Source organism: Chenopodium quinoa, unplaced genomic scaffold, assembly GCF_001683475.1.
Source record: "Chenopodium quinoa cultivar QQ74 unplaced genomic scaffold, ASM168347v1, whole genome shotgun sequence".
NCBI classification, from domain to species: Eukaryota; Viridiplantae; Streptophyta; class Magnoliopsida; order Caryophyllales; family Amaranthaceae; genus Chenopodium; species Chenopodium quinoa.
This window is the reverse complement of record NW_018743555.1, coordinates 2462753-2483409: the sequence shown is the minus strand read 5'-3', so window position 1 is coordinate 2483409 and position 20657 is coordinate 2462753. Positions and strand designations below refer to the sequence as shown.

The following is a 20657-nucleotide window of genomic DNA, read 5'->3' as shown; positions in this document are numbered from 1 at the left end:
AAATATGGTTTTCTTGAAGAGCTTAATGACTACCTTGGCATCATTTGTTGGTGAAGCTATGGCCTCGACCCACTTGGACACATAGTCAACGGCTACAAGTATGTAACAATTCCCATTGGAAGATGGAAATGGTCCCATATAGTCAATACCCCAAACATCAAATATTTCAACTTCAAGGATCCTATTTTGGGGCATCTCATGCTGCCGCAAAATGTTGCCTGTCCTCTGGCAAGAGTCACAAGCCTACACAAAAGTGTTAGCATCCTTGAACATGGTGGGCCAACAGAAACCTGACTCATTAATCTTGGCCACCGTTTTGGTAGGGCCATGATGTCCTCCATAAGGTGAGGTGTGGCAGCTAGTAAGAATGTCGTGGACTTCCCATTCGGGAACACACCTACGAAATAATCCATCTGCACACTCACGAAACAAAAAAGGATCATCCCAAAAATAATACTTAACATCATAAAGGAAATTCTTTTTCTTTTGGTAGGATACGTCAGGGGGTAGAGTACCACCCACTAAATAATTAGCAAAATCGGCATACCATGGGTGTTGCTCTACAACTGCATACAAGTGATCATCAGGGAAAGAGTCATCTATAGGAAGAGAATTCTTACCCTCATCATACCTGATACGTGACAAGTGATCTGCCACAACGTTCTTTGCACCTTTCTTGTCTTTTATTTCAACATCTAAGTCCTGGAGCATGAGAACCCAACGGAGTAGCCTAGGCTTTGATTCTGCCTTGGCTATTAGATACTTCAAAGTTGCATGGTCAGTAAAAACAATAACTTTAGAACCAAATAGATATGATCTAAATTTTTCTAAAGCATAAATAACAGCAAGAAACTCCTTCTCCATAGTGGCATAGTTGACTTGTGCTTCATCCAAAGTTTTACTTGCATAATAAATAGCATGTAAAACTTTGTTCTTTCTCTGTTCTAGCACGACACCTAATGCAAAATCACTTTAATCACACATGATTTCGAAAGGAAGAGTTCAATCTGGTGCACATATGATGGGTGTCGATATCAATGCCTGCTTTAACTTGTGAAAAGCTTCAAGACACTCGTCGGTAAAATCAAAAGGGGCTTCAGTAAAATCTGAGTCAGTGGTTTAGCAATTTTAGAAAAATCTTTGATAAAGCGACGATAAAACCCGGCATGACCTAAGAAACTTCTAACCCCCTTAACATTAACAGGAGGAGGCAATTGCTCAAGCACAGAAATCTTAGCTTCATCTACCTGTATAACCTTATCAGATAGAATGTGACTAAGAACTACTCCCTCTGTCACCATCAAGTGACACTTCTCCCAATTTAGAACCAAATTGCATTCTTCGCATCTTTTCAAGATTTTAGCGAGATTTTCTAACATGCATCGAATGAAGACCCATACACACTAAAATCATCCATAAATACTTCCATAATAGACTCTATGAAATCAGAAAAAAAAAATACTCATCATGCAGCGTTGAAAAGTAGCAGGCGCATTACATAAACCAAAGGGCATTCTATGATATGCAAAAGTATCATAAGGGCATGTAAATGTAGTCTTTTCTTGATCTTTAGGGTGAATCAGAATTTGGAAAAATCCCGAGTATCCATCCAAGTAACAAAGGAACTTATGATTAGCTAACCTCTCAAGCATTTGATCAATAAAGGGGAGAGGGAAGTGGTCCTTTTTAGTGGCGATATTTAATCTACGATAGTCAATGCACATACGCCACTCTATAACAGTTCTATTGGGAATTAATTCATTTTTATCATTTTCAATTACAGTCATCCCACCTTTCTTAGGAACCACCTGAACAGGACTTACCCACTTTGAGTCAAAAATAGGATAGATAATACCTGCATCAAGTAATTTCATAACCTCTTTCTTGACTACTTCCTGCATATTAGGATTCAACCTTCTCTGGGTTGAATACAGGGCTTATAGTTGTCCTCTAAATGTATCCTGTGCATACAAAAATCAGGGCTAATACCCTTAAGGTCATCAATAATGTACCCAATTCCTCTTTTATGGGTTCGAAGAACCTCTAGAAGTTGGGAAGTTTGTGGGTCATCAAGTGCAGTACTGATGATCACAGGGTATAGTTTCTGCTCAACAAGAAAAACATATTTTAAATGAGAAGGGAGAGGTTTTAGTTCAGGTTTCTTAACCTCTGCAGGTTTTGATTCCTGAACTAAATTCACTACCTTCATGGTCTCTTTGGGGTCTATCTCTTCTAGGGAAAGAGAATTTTCAATGGCATCCACCTCATTACCCCAGACGCTTGCATTATCTGCACATAAATCTCCACAAAGAATTTCCTTCAAGGGATCCCTTGCAAGAACCTGTGGTAAGCTTTCATCACAAATATCATCCATTATATCAATCACATTAATTAAACAACAGTTTTCCTCTAGCATATGTCCTTTCAAAACTTTCCCTAAATTAAATGTAACATTATCATCACCAACAGAAAGGGTTAGTTTACCATTTTTAACATCAATAATGGCTCCTGCAGTGTGGAGAAAAGGCCTACATAATATAATGGAAATTTGTGTGTCCTCATCCATGTCTAAAACAACAAAATCAACAAAAAAATTTATCAACTCTGACAGGGAAATCCTCTAAAATACCTAAAGGGTACTTAACAGAACGATCTGCCATTTGCAAAGTTATATTAGTAACTTTTAAATCACCCATATTAAGTTTAGAACATACATACGATGGCATAACACTGACACTAGCACCAAATCACACAATGCTTTATCAATGAAGACATTACCTATATGACAAGGGATAGAAAAATTACCAGGATCCTTTAACTTAGGAGGGGATTTATTTTGCAATAAAGAACTACATTCCTCTATAAAAGCTACAGTTTTTACCTCATCAAAGGCCCATTTCCTAGTCAAAATATCTTTCATAAATTTAGCATATGCAGGAACCTGAGTGATTAAATCAGTGAAAGGAACTGTTACCTGCAGGTAACAAAAAGATTTCCCAACGAATGGTCATTCAATTCAATATCCCCCGTTGCCTTAGCCTTTAGTAGTGGTTTTCAATATCGCTGGGGTTGTCCTCAATAATCGATACGAAAAACTACATCGAATTGTGGTGATTATTGTAGCGATTACAATCGCTATAAATGTTTAACTCATTTTCTTCAAGAAAAAAAAAACATGCATATGATCTTTACAAGATTCGAACATGCAACCTCAAACTCTTATATTAAATGTTTCACCAATAAGCTATGACATATTTTATGTATTCTTTGTCAAACAATATTTATATATCTAGTGTTGAAAAGGCTTTTCGTATCGATTTTTAGGATTTAGTGGCGATTGTAAATGTTACGATTTCTCAAAATTATATAAATGTGTAAAAATAATGTTGATATGTATTATTATGTTTTCCGTATCGATTTTATATGGGAAAACCATAGCGTTTGTAAAAATGATACAACATCCTTAATTATTTCACAAACATACTTGCATATTGTAGCGAATGTACAATCGCTACGAAATAATCGCTACGAAAAGAGATTTTTCTTGTAGTGAAAGGAATCAGGATCAGGAACAGGTCCATCTTCCTTTGGCATAAGGGGTCCATCATAATGTGAACCACTCCTTAGAGTGATTGCATTGGCATGATCTGTGGGATGAATTGGTTGTGATGGTAGAGCTCCCTGCTGACAAGTTTGTAGGGTAGATGTGAATTTGCGCAATTTGATTATCCATGATTTTATTGTGGGCTATGATTGAATCAATTTGTGCATCCCTACTCTCCATGTGCTTTTGCATGCTAGAAAGCATTGCTCTAATTTCTGTCATAGCAGGGTCAAAAGATGAGGAGGATTGTGGTTGGTTTTTCTAGCCAGAATTAGGATGGTAATATTTTTTCTATGGTGGGGGTTGTTGTTGTGTTTGTTTTGGAGGTGGAGGGTTTTGTACATTGGTACTCCAGTAGGAAAGATATGGGTGGTTCCGGAGGCCAGGATTAAAAGAGTTAGAGTATGGGTTATTTTGCCTATAGGTTTGAAAGGCATTAACTTGCTCCATGGAACTCCTACAATCTTGCTCCCAATGCCCTACAATTCCACAATTTTCACAGAAAGCTTCATTGTTAGCAACAGCAGAAACATTAGCTACAGAGTTAGGAACAATAGTAAGATTATCTAGTTTCTGACAAATAGATGTTAACTGAGCTTGCAAAAAGGATACAGAATCGACATTATGTTTTCCTTTGTTAGCAAACCCTCTAGGATTCCCGTATTGGGAATTGTGTATTGCCATATCTTCGATAACCTGTCCAGCATCTTCCACATTAAGATTCATGAATCTCCCACTAGCTATAGAATCTAGAATTGATATAGATGAATTTCCAAGTCCATTGTAAAAGGCTTGGATAAAATGCCATTGTGCCAAATTATGGTGGGGGAATTCTCTCTGTAGATCCTTGAACCTCTCCCAAGCCTCATATAGAGTTTCATCGGCCTCTTGGGCAAAGTTTTGAATGGCACTCCTTAGTACAACTGTTCTCTCTGCAGGGTAATATTTATTATAAAAATTCAAGGCAAGAGTTTCCCATTCAGTAATACCAAGTGCAGTTCTATTCAAACCATTAAACCATAATTTAGCTTTTCCACATAATGAAAAGGGAAAAAGAATCTCCCTGATTTGGTCTTGCGTGACCCCAGCTTGTCTAATGGTGTTGCAATAATGGCAGAAATCTGCAATGTGAAGATTAGGATCTTCACCCTTAGCTCCACTGAATTGCTTCCTCTCTATCATTGTGATAAATTGGGGTTTGATTTCAAATTGCACTCCATCAAGGGCCGGAGTCGGAGTAAGGTGTGGAAAATCTGTCAGGGTTGGTTGCGAATAATCGCTGAGCTTCTTAGGTGCTGCCATCTCAGACTCTAGGTTTGAAGGGATTTCTTAATCACTGGAATCAGTTGGAGGGTCTCTTCGATTATTGTTTTCCTCAGAGCCCGCCAGTATTTTTTTGTAGAGATTCTTTTGTCTATGAAAAGAGCGCTCGATCTCAGGATCGAATGGAATGTAACCTGATCTGGAACACCTGGGCATAAACAAAGAACTAAAAGACAAATATGAGAATCGCCTCAAAGAACTAACGTTCTCTGAGACAATAGGGGATAATCTAGACTACAAAAATAATCAGAAAATATAAATAAAACCGTTTCCCCGGCAACGACGCCAAATTTTGACAGGCTAAAGTCGTAATCACCCAATAAAAAATAATACCTAAATCCACTAACTATGTAGATAAGGAAGAAGGGTCGAACCACAGGGAAACGAGTTAATTTATTCCTAATAAATCAAGAGTAATCTAAATTATCAAGTTGCCAATTTTTTTATTGTAAAAAGGAATTAAACTACGGAGATCAAGTTTAAGTAGAAATTCAATGATAAAAGCCTTAGGGTAACAGGTTCACCAATAATTAATATTCCGGGATAAAACCTAACAACCAATAATTAACATTGCACAAATAACATGATTAACAGGCTCTCGCAATTTATTAATCAACATAGATCTAACAGGCTCTCGCAATTTACTAGATCTAAGCTCCTATTGAAAATAGCCTTTAATATTAAATTAACATCTGCTCGATTCATCAATTCAATATTGCTAAACTTTTACAAGCAAATCACATCTGCTCGATTCATAATTCGATTGTAAAGCGTTAAAATAATTCAATAATAAATTATCATGCAATATCAATAATCAATAATAAAAAATTATCCCTTCATATTAATTATGGATTCCCCAAAATCTTAAAATTAAACTACTCACACATAATTGAATCTAAACTAAATAAAGAAATTAAAGGAGACATGATGAATTAAAGAAATAGAAATACTGAAATTAATAAAGAGGAAAATGTTACCAAAGTTATCGCAAACAAGGAGTTGAATAAGAACAAAGTATGGAATTTGTAGAGAGAGAGAAATAAACTAAGTAGAGAGAGAAAGTCTAAGAGAAGAAGTCCTAAGCAAAAGCATTACAATCTTACTTAAACCATAATCTAAAAATTAATCCTAATTAGAAACTAAGAAATCGCCGAAGATGCCTCCCTAGAAACACGCGCCCGATCGGGTGAAGGGTCGCCCGATTAGGCCCGCCTTTTTCTTCGCCCTCTTATTCTGGGCATCCGCCCGATCGGGCTCGGCTTCACCTTGGAGCTTTGAACTTCGTTTGGGCCTTAATTATTACTTATCCCAATCTAGATATCCACTTAGGGGCTTTAACCACTCGGTCCAATGCTCGTATTTCACATGTTGAGCCCTTAATCATCGGCTCGATGACTCTAATCGGCCTTGGGCTACAAAAAGCGGTCTTGCTCCTCCATTGTCCGTAGTTGCTCCGTGAAGACCCGGGAAAATGCTCCAAAAGTGCAATTCCCTACAAAACTCAACCAAAACTACGAAATCACTAGAAAACACCAATTAGTAATAAAAGTGGCTCTAACGAGCCAAAAACACTACCAATTATGACCAAGGGACGGGGGTAAAACACCATATAAAATAGACATATCACCGGGTCAGTCGATGGTTGGAATTAAAGATGGGCTGGACTTAACCAAAGGCCCAATATGAAGAAAGGATTGGTTTGGAGGCAAAAGTAGACATTATGATTTTCAAAGATAGTTGGTGCCAAGAAGTAACTACAAAATAGTTATTGGAGTCAGCCACAACCTCTCTAATTATTCTATAAATATAAGCAAGAGGAGCGTATGAAGAGGATGAGCAAATCCTAGCATACGCAAAACTAGTCATACGATATAATAAACCTTGTTATCGGGTCGTTCGAGCCGGGTACAAGTTGGGTCATTTTGGGTTTGAGGTTTGTTCGGGTATAGATAATCAGGTTTAGGTAGAGATGGAAATAGATCGGTTTCAGGGAGAGTGGATCATAACCTGCATCCATCCACCCCACCCCACCCGATCCATCAATCATCCAGGGGTGAAATGGACGATTCAGGTGATAATAAGATGTACAATATGAGCATTTAAAATTAAAATAAGAATTACATAACATTTAGTGCATTAACAGTGTCATCGTCTCATGGAATACCTTAAGAATGGAGGCTGTTGTCGTTTTCCATGCTGTAGTGGCGCCACCGTGACTCTATGTGAGATAGTAGTGATAGCAGTGTTTTTTTGAAATATTATAGTTTAGGAATTAGGAGATTAGCTTAGGAATTACAATATTGAAATATTCGGTTGGGCCTAGCCTAGTATAAATTAAATTCAGAAATAAAAAAAAATTTGTTTTTTTTTTAAATGTTCAGGTGATGGGTCGGGTGAACGAGTTGAGTGATGGGTGAAAATTAACAACCCGAATATGATCCATCATCCGCATCCGTTAATCCGTCACCCACCTAACACCCGTTTAAACCGCGCTTTTCACCCGTCCAATAAGGTGACTGGATATGTCCATCAGTAGGTTTGGGTTGGGTATCATGTTTAGGCTTGGTCACTTCAGGTTCGGGTCGAGTGAAGTTTGGGTAAAGTCATCTCGGGCTGGGGTTCTCGATCAAGCTCGAATCGGGATATTAACAATTGTTATTGTTATAATTGTTAGGATTAATATAATTTTTAAAGGAGTTATAGGATTTAATTAATTCATGGAAAGATTTTCCAAAAGGAAATTGGACGAAAATTCAGTAAGAGCATGGTTTTCTCAACATTATTGTTTGACATCAAACAACCCTAACAACCTAGCAAGATGGTTAGCTACAAAATTACCATCTCACTTTTCATGAGTGATGAGACCAAACAATAGACGAAAAAAGCTACTAGACAATACATTGTCTTGTAGAACACAATCAACATTAGTGCAAGAAATATGCCTTTAATCTGATTTCCGGTCTTAGAGTGAGCGATATAGCTCGCGACGTAGCTCAGTAGTTTGTAGGCAATTTATAGGTTGCGACGAAATTGGAGCTATATCTCCTATACGAGCGAGCTATAGCTCGCGGAGATCAATAGATGTGGATATATGGGTCGAGGGAGATCTCGGTCACGTGCAAAACAAGAAGTCGCGTTCAAGTTTTGAAGTTGCGAGCGGCGTTTAATGCTGAGGCGGTAAGCACTTTTCTACGTGTCTATTTATCTTTTATATATCGAGTGGTTATTCTAAAACCTGAGTCTTTTGTGTATTTCTCTTCTATGATTTTTCAAAGAGATAACAATAGAAATATGAGAGACAATCAATTTATTTTCTATTATTGCTCTCAACTGTTCTGAACCTGTATTATGTTTTCTCCAAGATCAATAAAACTATTATTCTCGCCGGCACGTGGGCGTAACAAATATACTTCATCAGCATTATTCGTGAAAATAGAAAATGAAGCAGAAAATTTAGATTTTCAAATGTTACAATAGATATATTAGGAGATCGGAATTGATTCTTTTTTAAGATCATTTTGTGCTTTTTGTCGATCATTTGATTCATTTTCTTCAATCGAGCTTCCATAATTTTTCATGGTTACTGTAGATAAATTTGGGGAAATTGATTCATTTTGTCGAATTTTTATTGCATTTTGTTCATAATTTGATTCATTTTGTTGATCATTCGCCGAGTTTTGTTCTATCCAACTTCGAATTTTCTAGTTGATTTTTTGGACAAAAATCTCGCTGTTAAAGCCTAGGTTTTTCATTTAATGTTATATAAGACCGCGTGTTCGTTTAGCGCTTTTTTAAGTTAAGCATTAAATGTTAAATTTATTCAATGACTCGCGAAGCTGTACACAATTTGAAAAAAAATATGTTAGAGCATACTTCCTCTGTTCTTTTTTACTTGACCTGTTTCTTTTATTACGCTTGCCAATGCAAAACTTTAACGGTCAATAACTTTAATTCTCCATAATTAAAAAAATACTAAAGTTACATATTATGATAGTACTTATTGAGACGAATTCAAAATGATCCAATATGAATATGTTTTTCCTTACATATTATTCACAAAACACGGTCAAAGGAGGGGTGGTGAATAGTGTAAAAGTCAAAGCGGGTCAAGTAAAAAAGAACAGAGGAAGTATGTTATAATTTTTTTTAAAAATAAGAGACGATAGTATGTGAGAAAAACTCAAGAGAATTTGGATGAAAATAAAACGCAGAGAGAAATGACATCCTTATTGGCCGACTGGCCGCTCATTATATATTGTCCGAGGGACTTTTAAAACATTATTTCTGTTTTTTTTCTTTTTCTTTGTATTATACAAATCTAGCATCTTTTATAAGTGGGATAAATTATTATTAAAAGGAAAATTTTTTATTAATAATATAACCTTTGGCCCTTTTTTAAATAAAACAATCTTTGGACACTACAAGAATAAGGTTAAATAGCGACGGAAATTTTCCCTTGCAAAAAGGCCAAATTTCGTCGCAAATAGCATTTCCGACAGAATTCCGTCGTAACTGTCCGTCGCAAAATGTTTCGTAGGAAAAAAAAGAATTTCCGAGGGAAATTCCGTCGCAAATGTCTTTTGCGACGGAAATACCGACGGAATAACATCCGTCGCAAGAAAATCTGACTTTCAAGTATTATCCATCGCAGATTTACGACGGAAAAATCCGTCGTTGAATAATATTTTACGACGGAAAAATCCCTCGCTGAAGGTCAATATTTGCGACGGAATTGTTTTCGTCGGTAATTTGCGACGGAAAATTCCCTTGCTAAAATATTATTTGCGACGGAACAATCCCTTGCTGAAATATTATTTGCGACGGAAAATTCCCTTGCTAAAATATTAATTGCGACGGAAAATTCCCTTGCAAAAATATTAACTACGACGGAAAATTCCCTCGTTATTATATTAATTGCGACGGAAGTTAAATCCCTCGCAAACTTTTAACTTTTGCGAGGGAATTTTCCGTCGTTAAGGATTGTGTCAGCAACGGAATATTCTTCATTTTTCCGTCGCAAATCAATTTCGACAAACTAAATATTAATTATTTCCGTCACATAATATATTTCACAAAGCCAAAATTCTAGTTGTCCAGCATTAATAACCTATGTTCCTGCAACTAATACCTGTGAAAATTAAAATCATAAACCAATTTTGGAAATATAAATATATATATTTCCACCAAAAGCTATTATGAAGTTAAACATATCTAAAAGCTACATAATGTATAGTAATTCTACAAAAGCGGGAAAATCATCAAATGCTACATAAATTCTAATTAACTACTTGTCCGTACTACATAAACCTAAGCTAGGCTAAAAAACTGCAGGGGTACCCTGGCTTGCTCCTCCACTACCCGGGTCATCCCTAGGGTCTCGTCGCTGAGGCTGAATGGTGGAACAGGTGTCGTTGCCAAATCGTCTGATGAAGTCATTCCACCTCTCCTCAGCTCTCCTTTCCATTTGGGCTACTTCAGCTTGAATTTGAGCTTGCATCTCAACTTCCATTTCACTCCGAAGTTCACTTCGTATTTCACTTCGGAGTTCATTGCGTATCTCACTACGAAGAGCCTCCACCCTATGGTCCATCTGGTCTTGCATCTGACTAACAACAAACGGTGTGTACTGTTGTGAAGGCCTAGAACCTCGACCCGTCCGGTTTCCAAAGTACAGCTCTGCACTTTGGCCAAGTCCCCTCACTCGACCCTTCTTGTTGCAACCACCCACACTCTCCCAAAACAACTCATTAGGACTCTTTTTAATCCCTTGAGTGGTGGCTTCTTCAACATTCTTCTGGTAGTTCTCCTACAAGAAAGACATTACACAATAATATATAGTTTAAACAATTACCCAACAACATAAGTTACAAGTAAAGCAAATAAACATATAAGTGAAGACTTGAAATCACATAAAAGTAGCAAATTTATAAGTTTTTGGGTCCATATCCTCAAAATGAAGCCATTTCAGGCCAAAATGGGTACTTACATGCCTATTTTCTTTATTTCTTAACTTTTGAACTCATTCTTTCTTAAACCATCCCATATTTACATATTTATAAGAGTTTATGACTTGAAATCACATAAAAGTAGCAAATTTATAAGTTTTTGGGTCCATATCCTCAAAATGAAGCCATTTCAAGCCAAAATGGGTACTTACATGCCTATTTTCTTTATGTCCTAACTTTTAAACTCATTCTTTCTCAAACCATCCCAAATTTACATATTTATAAGAGTTTATGACTTGAAATCACATAAAAGAAGCAATTTTACTAAGTTTATGGTTCCATATCCTCAAAATCAAGTCATTTCAAGCCAAAATGGGTTCTTACATGCCTATTTTCTTTATTTCTTAACTTTTGAACTCATTCTTTCTCAAACCATCCCATATTTACATATTTATAAGAGTTTATGACTTGAAATCACATAAAAGTAGCAAATTTATAAGTTTTTGGGTCCATATCCTCAAAATCAACCCATTTCAAGCCAAAATGGGTACTTACACGCCTATTTTATTTATTTCTTAAATTTTAAACTCAATCTTTCTCAAACCATCCCATATTTACATATTTATAAGAGTTTATGACTTGAAATCACATAAAAGAAGCAATTTTACTAAGTATATGGTTCCATATCCTCAAAATCAAGTCATTTCAAGCCGAATTAATGTCCTCAAAATCACATAAGCAAGCAAATGTACTAAGTTTAATGGTCTATATCTTTAAAGTGAAGCCATTTCAAGCCGAATTAATATGTTTAAAGCCAAAATTATATTAAAGTTGTTACCGCAATGTTCTTGACTTTGGCATTTGCTGGCACCTTTCCTTTCCCAGGGATCTCCTTGAAGTGTGTCTTCATGAAAAGATCATGTGCAGTTGGTAACTGGCCATTGTTTTTCGCCGCCTTTGAACGTACATGCACCAAACCAAATTAAGCTTATCATTTCAATGTAACCATAATTGTTGTGTTTTTCAATTGCCTAAAAAACAAACTCACCATCCTTTTAGCATGTTGTGCAGATGAAATTGAACCCTGGTAATGGGTTGGCTCAACCACATTGTCCATCGATCCGCCTCTTCTTTTCTTCTTGTTTTGTGCGGACCTCTTCTTGTAGTCTTCATCATTTTCCAAAACGTCCATCATATCCTTGTGGACTTCATCGATCATCCATCTTGGCTTCTTACCGTTCATCCTGTGTGTGACTGCGTGAAACATGTCCTTCAGCCGATCTGCGAACTTGACTTCGAAGGTTCGCTTCACGTGGTCGTTTAAATCAGGTGCCCATGTGCATTTTTTCTGCATATAAAAAACATTTAAAATTATCAAACACAACTCCATCAATACATTTAGTAATACATAGCTATAAGTATAAAATGTCATACGCAAAACAAGTTCCACCAATGATCCTTCGTCTTCTTATCAACCTCTCCGTAATTCCTCCAAGCAGCTCGATAGTAACCTGTTAGGGTGTTAGAAACGACGTTTCTCACAGGTTTATCGTCAAACCTATTTTAATGTGAATCATGAACAAATAATAAATAAATAGTTTATGTTAGAGTAATACATAGGTCAGTGATAAGAAATATGGGTAGAAAGGGAATGAAATTACAACTACATACATACCAGCAAGTGGCAGGGTCTAATACCACCAACTTAGAAGACTGTGAGGCTTGTTGCCCCTGAAGCTGTTTCTCATGATGATGTATCTGCATTTGTGTTTGAGGATCCTCATTGTCACCCAAATCTACCGCGTCCTCCACGTCCACCATTTCCTTGTCGTCATCATAAATGACAACTTGCCTTTTCTCCTTTCCCTAATTTTTCTTTGATGATTCTCCTTTTTTCCCTCCCACCATTTCCACCTGAAAAAGATGTCAGTCACATGCCATGATATTATTAACATTATAAAAATTACAAGTATAATGAGATGTAACAAGATTAACAATAAAACTACAAACTCTTTAATTGATTTTACAATGACAATCAAATTCAACCGACAATTACACAACTACAAGCAAATTTAAGTATTCATTTTACAGTAACAAATTAAATTCGATCTCCTAGTCATGACTTTCATCGCTACTATCACTACTGGCATCATCACTACTATCATCTAAAACCACATCGATCTCATCATCCTCGTCACTATCACTAGAGTCGACACTTGATTCATCATCTTCATCGCTTGAGATTATTAAGCCGCCATCATCATCTTCGTCATCATCCTCAACTAGGTCATAGTCAGGAATGTCATTCGGTGGACAAAGCGTTGCATGGACTTGTGGAGACGGTGCCTGCATAAAATCAAGGTCCACTGGAGCATCAACCACTGACCTTGCTTGTGTTTTAAACACAGCCCACCATTGAACTCGATCTCTTTTTAGGCTTGGGTAGGATGTGTAGTACACTTGGCTCACTTGATAAGATAATACGAAGGGATCATACTTGGGGTATTTCTTAGTATGATTCACTTCGACTAGCTTGTATTGTTCATGTATGTTCATACCCCTACCACAATCCATCCAACTACACTTAAACAAAATAGTCTTGTACTCTTTTTTTGGACCAGTGTAGACAAGTTCAATTATATCATCTAGAATGCCAAAGTACTCTCCACCGTCATCACTAGACACACATACACCATAATTCATCGTGGACTTGTGTTTGCCATGGGAATGTGTATGGAAATTAAATCCACCAACAAAAATCTGCCTCCAATTTCGAACACGCTTGAAAGGAAGCATGCACAATGCTTTCAGGACATCTGAATTTGGTTTCTCTTCAACCACCTATTTACGTCACAATTCAATAATTAATTAAAGTGAATTGCAAGATCTAAAAAGCATATGTAAAGAGCTAGAACATTTCTATCACCTTATGGTGAAACCAATCAGAGAATTCGGTGTCACATTTCTCCATAACTTCTTCTCTACGCAAAAACGGTCGGGAACTAAGAACGTAGTCCTCAAACTTCCTATTAGGTCAATGATACAAGAGAAATAAGTAATTCAACCATTTTAATTCTTCAGAACTATGAATAAAATTCATTCTTTAACACATATACCTTTCGTATTCACCAAGAATGCCGCAGTTTCGTAAAACAAACAAATGAGCACACTCGAGTTCTTTTTCATCTAAATACCGAGTTTTACCCTCAGTTGAGACACGACCGGTATCCACCGAGAACAACTCTGGTAAGTCAGCGTTGTCCATTGTTGATTCCACGTCTACATTTACATTTCGACCGAGATCCCGAGTTTTTGTGTCAACTGACGGCTGAAAGTAATTTGAGCAAAAGTTTGCTATCTCTTCGGTGAGATAAGCATTACATATGGAACCTTCAACTCGAGCCTTGTTCCCAATTTTACGTTTCAAGTGATTAAGGAACCTGGCATTAAATTAGTATAAATAATTGTGTAAATAGGTCATGACTATGAAGGTTTTTTATGAAAGAGAAAGTGAAGGGGACTTTGATTTACCTTTCGAAGGGATACATCCATCTGTATTGAACAGGACCACATAATTTTCCCTCATATGGCAAATGAGTAGGTAAATTCTCCATGGAGTTGAAGAATGCCGGAGGGAACACCTTCTCAAGCTTGCAAAGGATTTCAGCTATGTTTTTCTCTAATCGCTCCATGTCACCAACGGTGATTGTGTAACAACACAAATCACGGAAGAATTGACTGATCTCTGTAACTGCATTCCAAATATGGGTAGGGAGTAATTCCCTCAAAGCAGTAGGCAACAACCTCTCCATGAACACATGGCAGTCGTGGCTTTTCATACCATGAAGCTTACAACCTTGTAAATCTACGCATCTGCTCAAATTAGAGGCATATCCATCTGTAAAACGCAACTGTTTAACCCAGTCACACAACACTTTTCTTTGAGCCTTATCAAGAGCAAATGGGGCTTTTGGCATGTACTCTTTTCCCCTACCGTCCTCTTGCAGATGAAGTTGTGGCCTTTTACAATATTTAGCTATGTCCTTTCGAGCCGATGGCGTGTCACATGTCTGTTTTTTCACATCCATAATGGTGTGGATTAACTGATCAAAGAATTTCTTTTCAATGTGCATGACATCCAATTTGTGATGGATGAGCAGATGCTTCCAATAAGGAAGCTCCCACAACGAGGATTGCTTGAACCACCCTTTTTTTGCTCTTTTGAGATGTTTCAATGCCTCCAGCCCATCAGTTGCCCTTGGAAGGAAGGTGTCTCACACATTCCCACAATTCCTCACCTGACATGATGTGTGGCGGTGAACCTTTTTCGACTTTGTTTTTACAAAACGCAGTTTTACTATTTCGAAAAGGGTGATCTGTTGGAAGGAATTGGCGATGGCAATCAAACCAAGAAACTTTGCCACCGTGTTCAAGCCAGAATGTTTTGCTTTTATCCATACAATAAGGAGAAGCGTTCTTACCCGCTGTGGTCCAACCAGACAACATACCGTAAGCTGGGAAGTCACTAACAGTCCAAAGGATGGCTGCTCGAAGATTGAAATTTTGTTTCCTCGAAATGTCATAAGTATTTGCGCCTACTTCCCATAATTGTTTCAACTCTTGTACCAACGGTTGCATATACACATCCAAATTGCCCTTAGGGTTCTTAGGACCAGGAACGAGCAACGAAAGGAACATGAATTGTCTTTTCATACACATTGAAGGAGGCAAGTTATAAGGGGTCAAAATGACAGGCCAACAGGAATATTGTCCCCCAAACTTACCATGCGGAGCAAAACCATCTGTACACAAGCCAAGTCGAACATTACGAGGCTCATTGGAAAATTCTGGAAAGCATCTATCGAGGTGTTTCCAAGCTTCACTATCACTAGGGTGCGCCATTGTGCCTTGAACTCGAGGATTTTTTGAATGCCATGTCATTTCCTCCGATATGTTCTTGGTTGCATAGAGCCTTTGTAATCTCGGTGTGATCGGAAAATAAATTAAAACATTCAAAGGCACTAAACTACCTTTAGAAGTCTTTTTGTATCGGTCGCTACCACACACCCTACATGTAGATAGCTGAACATCATCCTTCCAAAACAGCATACATCCTTTCAGACATGCATGAATCTTTTCATGAGGCAACTCCAACCCCTTCACAATATTCTTCACCTCATAGAATGTGTTGGCCATATTGTTATTGTTAGGAATCGCCTCATTGACCAAAGAAGCAAACCCGTCAACACATCTATGGGGTAAATTATACTCACACTTAAGACTAGTAATTCGAGCAGCCATCTGTAACACAGACAATGAACTTCCTTCGTATAATGGTCTTTCGGAAGCCTTTAACAAATCTAGGAAATGCTTAGCTTGTGCATTAGGCTCCTCCTCTGCCTCTTCTGAATGCCCTTGATCTTCATTATGACCAAAAGCATCGAAAACCATTTCACGGTATTCATTTAACGGTCCTTCAGGAGCTCCCGGAAAGCCTTCCCCATGACACATCCACTCATAGTAATTAGGTATGAAACCCTTGCGCTACAAATGAATTTTAACAGTTTCCGCATCCCAAAGTCGTTTGTTCTTACATTTAAAACATGGACACCTAACTTCATTCGGGTTGCTACTCTCGGGATGGTCTTCCACGTATTTAAGGAATTCATCAACCCCTTTCACAAATTCCGGATTAATAGAATGCCCAACCTTCCTTTCATACATCCAACTACGTTCTGTTCGTTTCATGATTACAACTTCTACACAAACTCATGAATATGTATAATCACATTAGTCACAACGCGTATTGAATATTCATTAACCATCTAAATGTTAAAAATATGATAATAAGATTGTACATGATGTCCAAAGGTCCTTATCACTCCAACCTAACCCATCCTTGGACATTTAATCTCACTAGCGAATGTATGCCAGGTTATCAATTCTATGGAAAATCCGGCAGCATTTCCCTTATGTTCTCCAAGTACACGATGTAGGCTATTAGATAACCCGTCATATGTACCCAGAGAACATTGTAGAGAAATGATTAGCCAGGATATTCCCTAGAATCAATAACAAGGCATACATTCACCACCTAAGTGAGAATAAACGTCCAAGGACAGTTCCAACCGGGGACTATCCAAGACATACTCCTAATGAGTATGCCTTGAACGGGTATCTAGGAAAATGATGATGCAAATGATTCATTCATAAATATATCAAGTAAATATAACACGCTCATTTAAAAATATGCCAAGCAAATTACATAACACAATCATTATAAGTAAACCAAATATATCATAATCATAATTAAATTTATATAAACAATTATATAGTAATCATTACATTTAAAATTATATAAAACAAATATTTTTTACTAAATTAACTAACATGCATTAAATTAAACTAACATACATTATATTAAACTAAACAAAACTAACATACATTATTAAATAATAATAAATTAAACTAAACTAACATACATTATTATAATAAACTAAATCAATGTAAACTAACATATCATGCGGTACATTTTTATAATAAAATATCAACCTAAACTAACATATCATGTCATACATTATTATACTAAACCAAACAAAATTTACATGTCATGTCTTACATTATTATAAAACTGCCAAACCAAATTAAACTTAACTAACATATCAACCATTATTATTTATTATAATAAACCAAATCAAACCAAACTAACATTTATCTAAGTCACTAACATGCCAAGTATAAACTAAAATAACAATTTTAGAAATTAGAATGTCACGAACCTATAGATCTGCACTTTTTATTGAGATTCAAAGCAAGGCAAAGATACAAATCCTACAAATATTAACAATTAAACATTAATTAAGGTGTAAAATGTCAATATTTATTTTAAAAAAATGAAAAAATAAGTCAAATTATGTTCAGAGTTCTTACCAGCGGGAGGATGAAGGTGGTGGTGGTTCTGGTAGGAGGCGGAACGGTGGAGCCACCTGAAACAAAAGGGGTGTTAGGGTTAAATAAAAAAAATTAAAATTAAAACATAAAAATAAATAAATAATAATAAAAATACCTCACCGGCGCTGCAGCCGGAATTCTCGGAATGCCGCCGGCCGGGTAGGTGTGACGGCGGCTGCTACAAGCCGGTGGTGGCTGTTCACAAGCCCCGGTGGTTAGTGCGAATTTAAAAAAAAAAACAAAAACCTAACACCGGAGGTTACCGTCGGGGAGAACGGCGGCAGCGGGATCCGGTGGTCAGGCGGAGGCGCGCTCAGGCTGAGGCGACGGCGGCGGTCAGGCGGAGGCGCGTCTTCTTCTCTTTCTCTTTCTTTCTCTCTCTTTCTCCCTTTCTTTCTTTCTTTCTTTCTCTCTCTTCCCCCGTGTTTTTTCCCTGGTTCTTTCTGGTTTGAAACCTAATTTCTAGTTCAAGTATTTGCGACAGAATTTATTTCGTCGGTAATTATTTTCCGACGGAAAATTCCGTCGCAATAAATTTTGCTACGGAATTTTCCGTCGTAAAATTAATTTTTCGACAGAAATAAATTCCGTCGTAAATTTTGCGAGGGAATTTCCGTCGCAATTCACATTTTCCGACGCATTTTAGCAACACACTTAATTCCGTCGCTGAAATTAAAGTTTGCGACGGAAAAATAGGTCCGTCGTAAAAAATCCGTCGGTATTAAGCCATTTTCTAGTAGTGGGATCTGAATATTACAACCTTTTGGGGTCTCTACTTTAAGCAAGACAAAACCGGATGTAACCTGATAAACAGGTTAATATATCCACGGGTCGCTATATGATTGGTTTAAATAATTTTTTTTCCTGTTCTCTTTCCTTTCCCCAAACATCACCGTTGCTCCATCTCCGATAACCCGTCTTCCTCCCAAACCACCGACAAATGTGTCGTCAATCTAGCCCTTTAACCGTCGTTCCCCATTGCGACCACCACCTGTCTGAAACCTTACCCCAAAAAACCGCCCCTCCCTAAACCCAGCCCCAAAAACCAGAAACCCAGCCTCAAAAAGCCGCCTCTCCCTGAAACCCAACCTTGAAAACCAGAAACCTGGCCCCGAAAACCCAGCCTCGAACCGCAGCCTTTCCCAGCCACTACTTGCTCACCCCAAAATTCACAAGCCTCGACCCCCTACCCCTCCACGAGCCCAAAACGACCACCATTATCAAACCCCCTTAAAACAGATCGAGGTCAAGGTCGGGGATAGCAGGTTAGCAATAGGGTTGTTGGTTAGGGGTAGGTGGTTAGGGAGATGGTATTGAGAGTGGTGGATGGTCATAAGGTCGGTTGATTGATGACAGCGAGGGAGGAGGATGGTTGGCAGTGGGATGATATTTTTTTTTTAAAAAAAAAAAAAATTTGTTAAATCCAATAATTTTTTTTAAGAAATTTTTTTTAATAATTTAAACCAATTATATGACGACACACGTTATGGGTAACCTGCTACACAGGTTATAAGTTTTTCCGCCTTATTAAAATTGAAACCCCCTAAAGGTTGTAATATTCATGTATAACCCAAAAGTTGTATTATTTATAAAAAAAAAAAGGCCTAAAGGTTGTATTATTTTTGGCAATTTTTCCTTATTAAAATTAACTTTGAATCAACTAAAATAAATTTATTGATATAATCATGAAAAAAATTTAAATGTATTTTTCTAATAACTTACAAAACAAATACTTGGAGGGAACTTGATTTTGAAAAGTTGATTGATATAATCATTAATTTTTGAAAAGCTGATTGATATAATCATTAATTTGAATGTAATTTTATTTTGGAGGGAACTTGAAATTTTTTAAAAGCTGATTGAAGGTGTGTAATAAAAATTTGAAATCCATTTAAAATATTTGGAATGGAGGGAAATCTAAAAAAGTTGACAGATTTCCCACTTGTAGCGTACTGTTTGACAATTAAGTGCAAGTGGGAAGGTCAACCCCATGTGCTTAACTTATTAATTTAAAGTTAATAAATTAAAGTACCCACTATATTCTCTATCTTCTTTCTTAAAATGTGTGCCAAGAGTTATGAGACATTTATTTAGAAACGGAGGAAGTATAATTCAGTGAGAAATAACAATGTATTTTGCTATGAAAATAATTATGAGTATAATTTTTATTTGGTAAGTCATTAATTTAGTGTATATAGAGCTGTCAGTTTCTAACCCGAACCGTTAAACCCGACTATTTCGAACCGATCCGAAAGGAAACTGAACTGTTAAAAGTTCTTTTTTGAAAATCGAAAACCGATCCGATCCGATTGTTTCAAACCCATAACTGAATTGAATCGAATAGTTGCAAACCGTTATTACCCAAACCTGTTATCAAATCGAACCGTTATAACTCGAAACCGAGAGCAACCTGAACCGATTACGTCCGAACCCGATAGTAACCCAACCAAATTTAAACCGAAACTGGCTAAACCCGACTAAAAAATATTATGACTGAACCGCTTATAACGCGTTACCCGTTGTGACCGAACTGTTTACAACCCGAAACCCATTGTGACCGAACTGTTTACAACCCGAAACCCGTTGTGACCGAAGTTTTTACAACCCGTAACCCATTCTGACCAAACTGTTTACAACCCGTAACCCGTTCTGACCGAACTGTTTACAACCTGTAACCCGTTCTGACCAAACTTGTACCACTCACAACGCATTACCCGTAATAATCGAACCGTTATAATCTACAACCCGTTACGACCGAATCGTTTACAGTCCGTAATTCATTATGACTGAACTATTTACAACATGTAAATCATTTTGTCCAAACCTTTTACCAC

General features: G+C 37.1%; 2 protein-coding genes across 2 annotated transcripts; both read right to left on the bottom strand.

Annotated features, from left to right (window-relative positions):
• Nucleotides 1–10157: 10157 nt before the first annotated feature.
• Nucleotides 10158–11854, bottom strand: LOC110740262. Its single transcript, XM_021920745.1, has 2 exons — nucleotides 11711–11854; nucleotides 10158–10733 (listed from the first exon to the last, which is right to left on the bottom strand). The coding sequence occupies exons 1-2, from the start codon at nucleotides 11780–11782 to the stop codon at nucleotides 10245–10247; spliced, it is 561 nt and encodes a 186-aa protein (XP_021776437.1). The 5' UTR covers nucleotides 11783–11854; the 3' UTR covers nucleotides 10158–10244.
• A 3266-nt stretch (nucleotides 11855–15120) lies between these two features.
• Nucleotides 15121–16383, bottom strand: LOC110681616. The gene is made up of 2 exons (XM_021857770.1): nucleotides 15657–16383; nucleotides 15121–15356 (listed from the first exon to the last, which is right to left on the bottom strand). Exons 1-2 carry the CDS (start codon nucleotides 16381–16383, stop codon nucleotides 15121–15123), a joined length of 963 nt encoding a protein of 320 aa, XP_021713462.1.
• Between the last annotated feature and the right edge of the window lie 4274 nt (nucleotides 16384–20657).

What these genes read in the sequence shown, in the direction of transcription:
- LOC110740262 (XM_021920745.1), bottom strand. Translation starts at nt 11,782, where the DNA reads ATGAAGACACACTTCAAGGAGATCCCTGGGAAAGGAAAGGTGCCAGCA. An exon ending in CCAAAGTCAAGAACATTGCG is followed by an intron (nt 10,734 to 11,710) that starts GTAACAACTTTA and finishes TCTTTCTTGTAG; the next exon opens with GAGAACTACCAGAAGAATGT.
- LOC110681616 (XM_021857770.1), bottom strand. Translation starts at nt 16,383, where the DNA reads ATGTGTCATGGGGAAGGCTTTCCGGGAGCTCCTGAAGGACCGTTAAAT. An exon ending in AGATGGTTTTGCTCCGCATG is followed by an intron (nt 15,357 to 15,656) that starts GTAAGTTTGGGG and finishes GTTGGACCACAG; the next exon opens with CGGGTAAGAACGCTTCTCCT.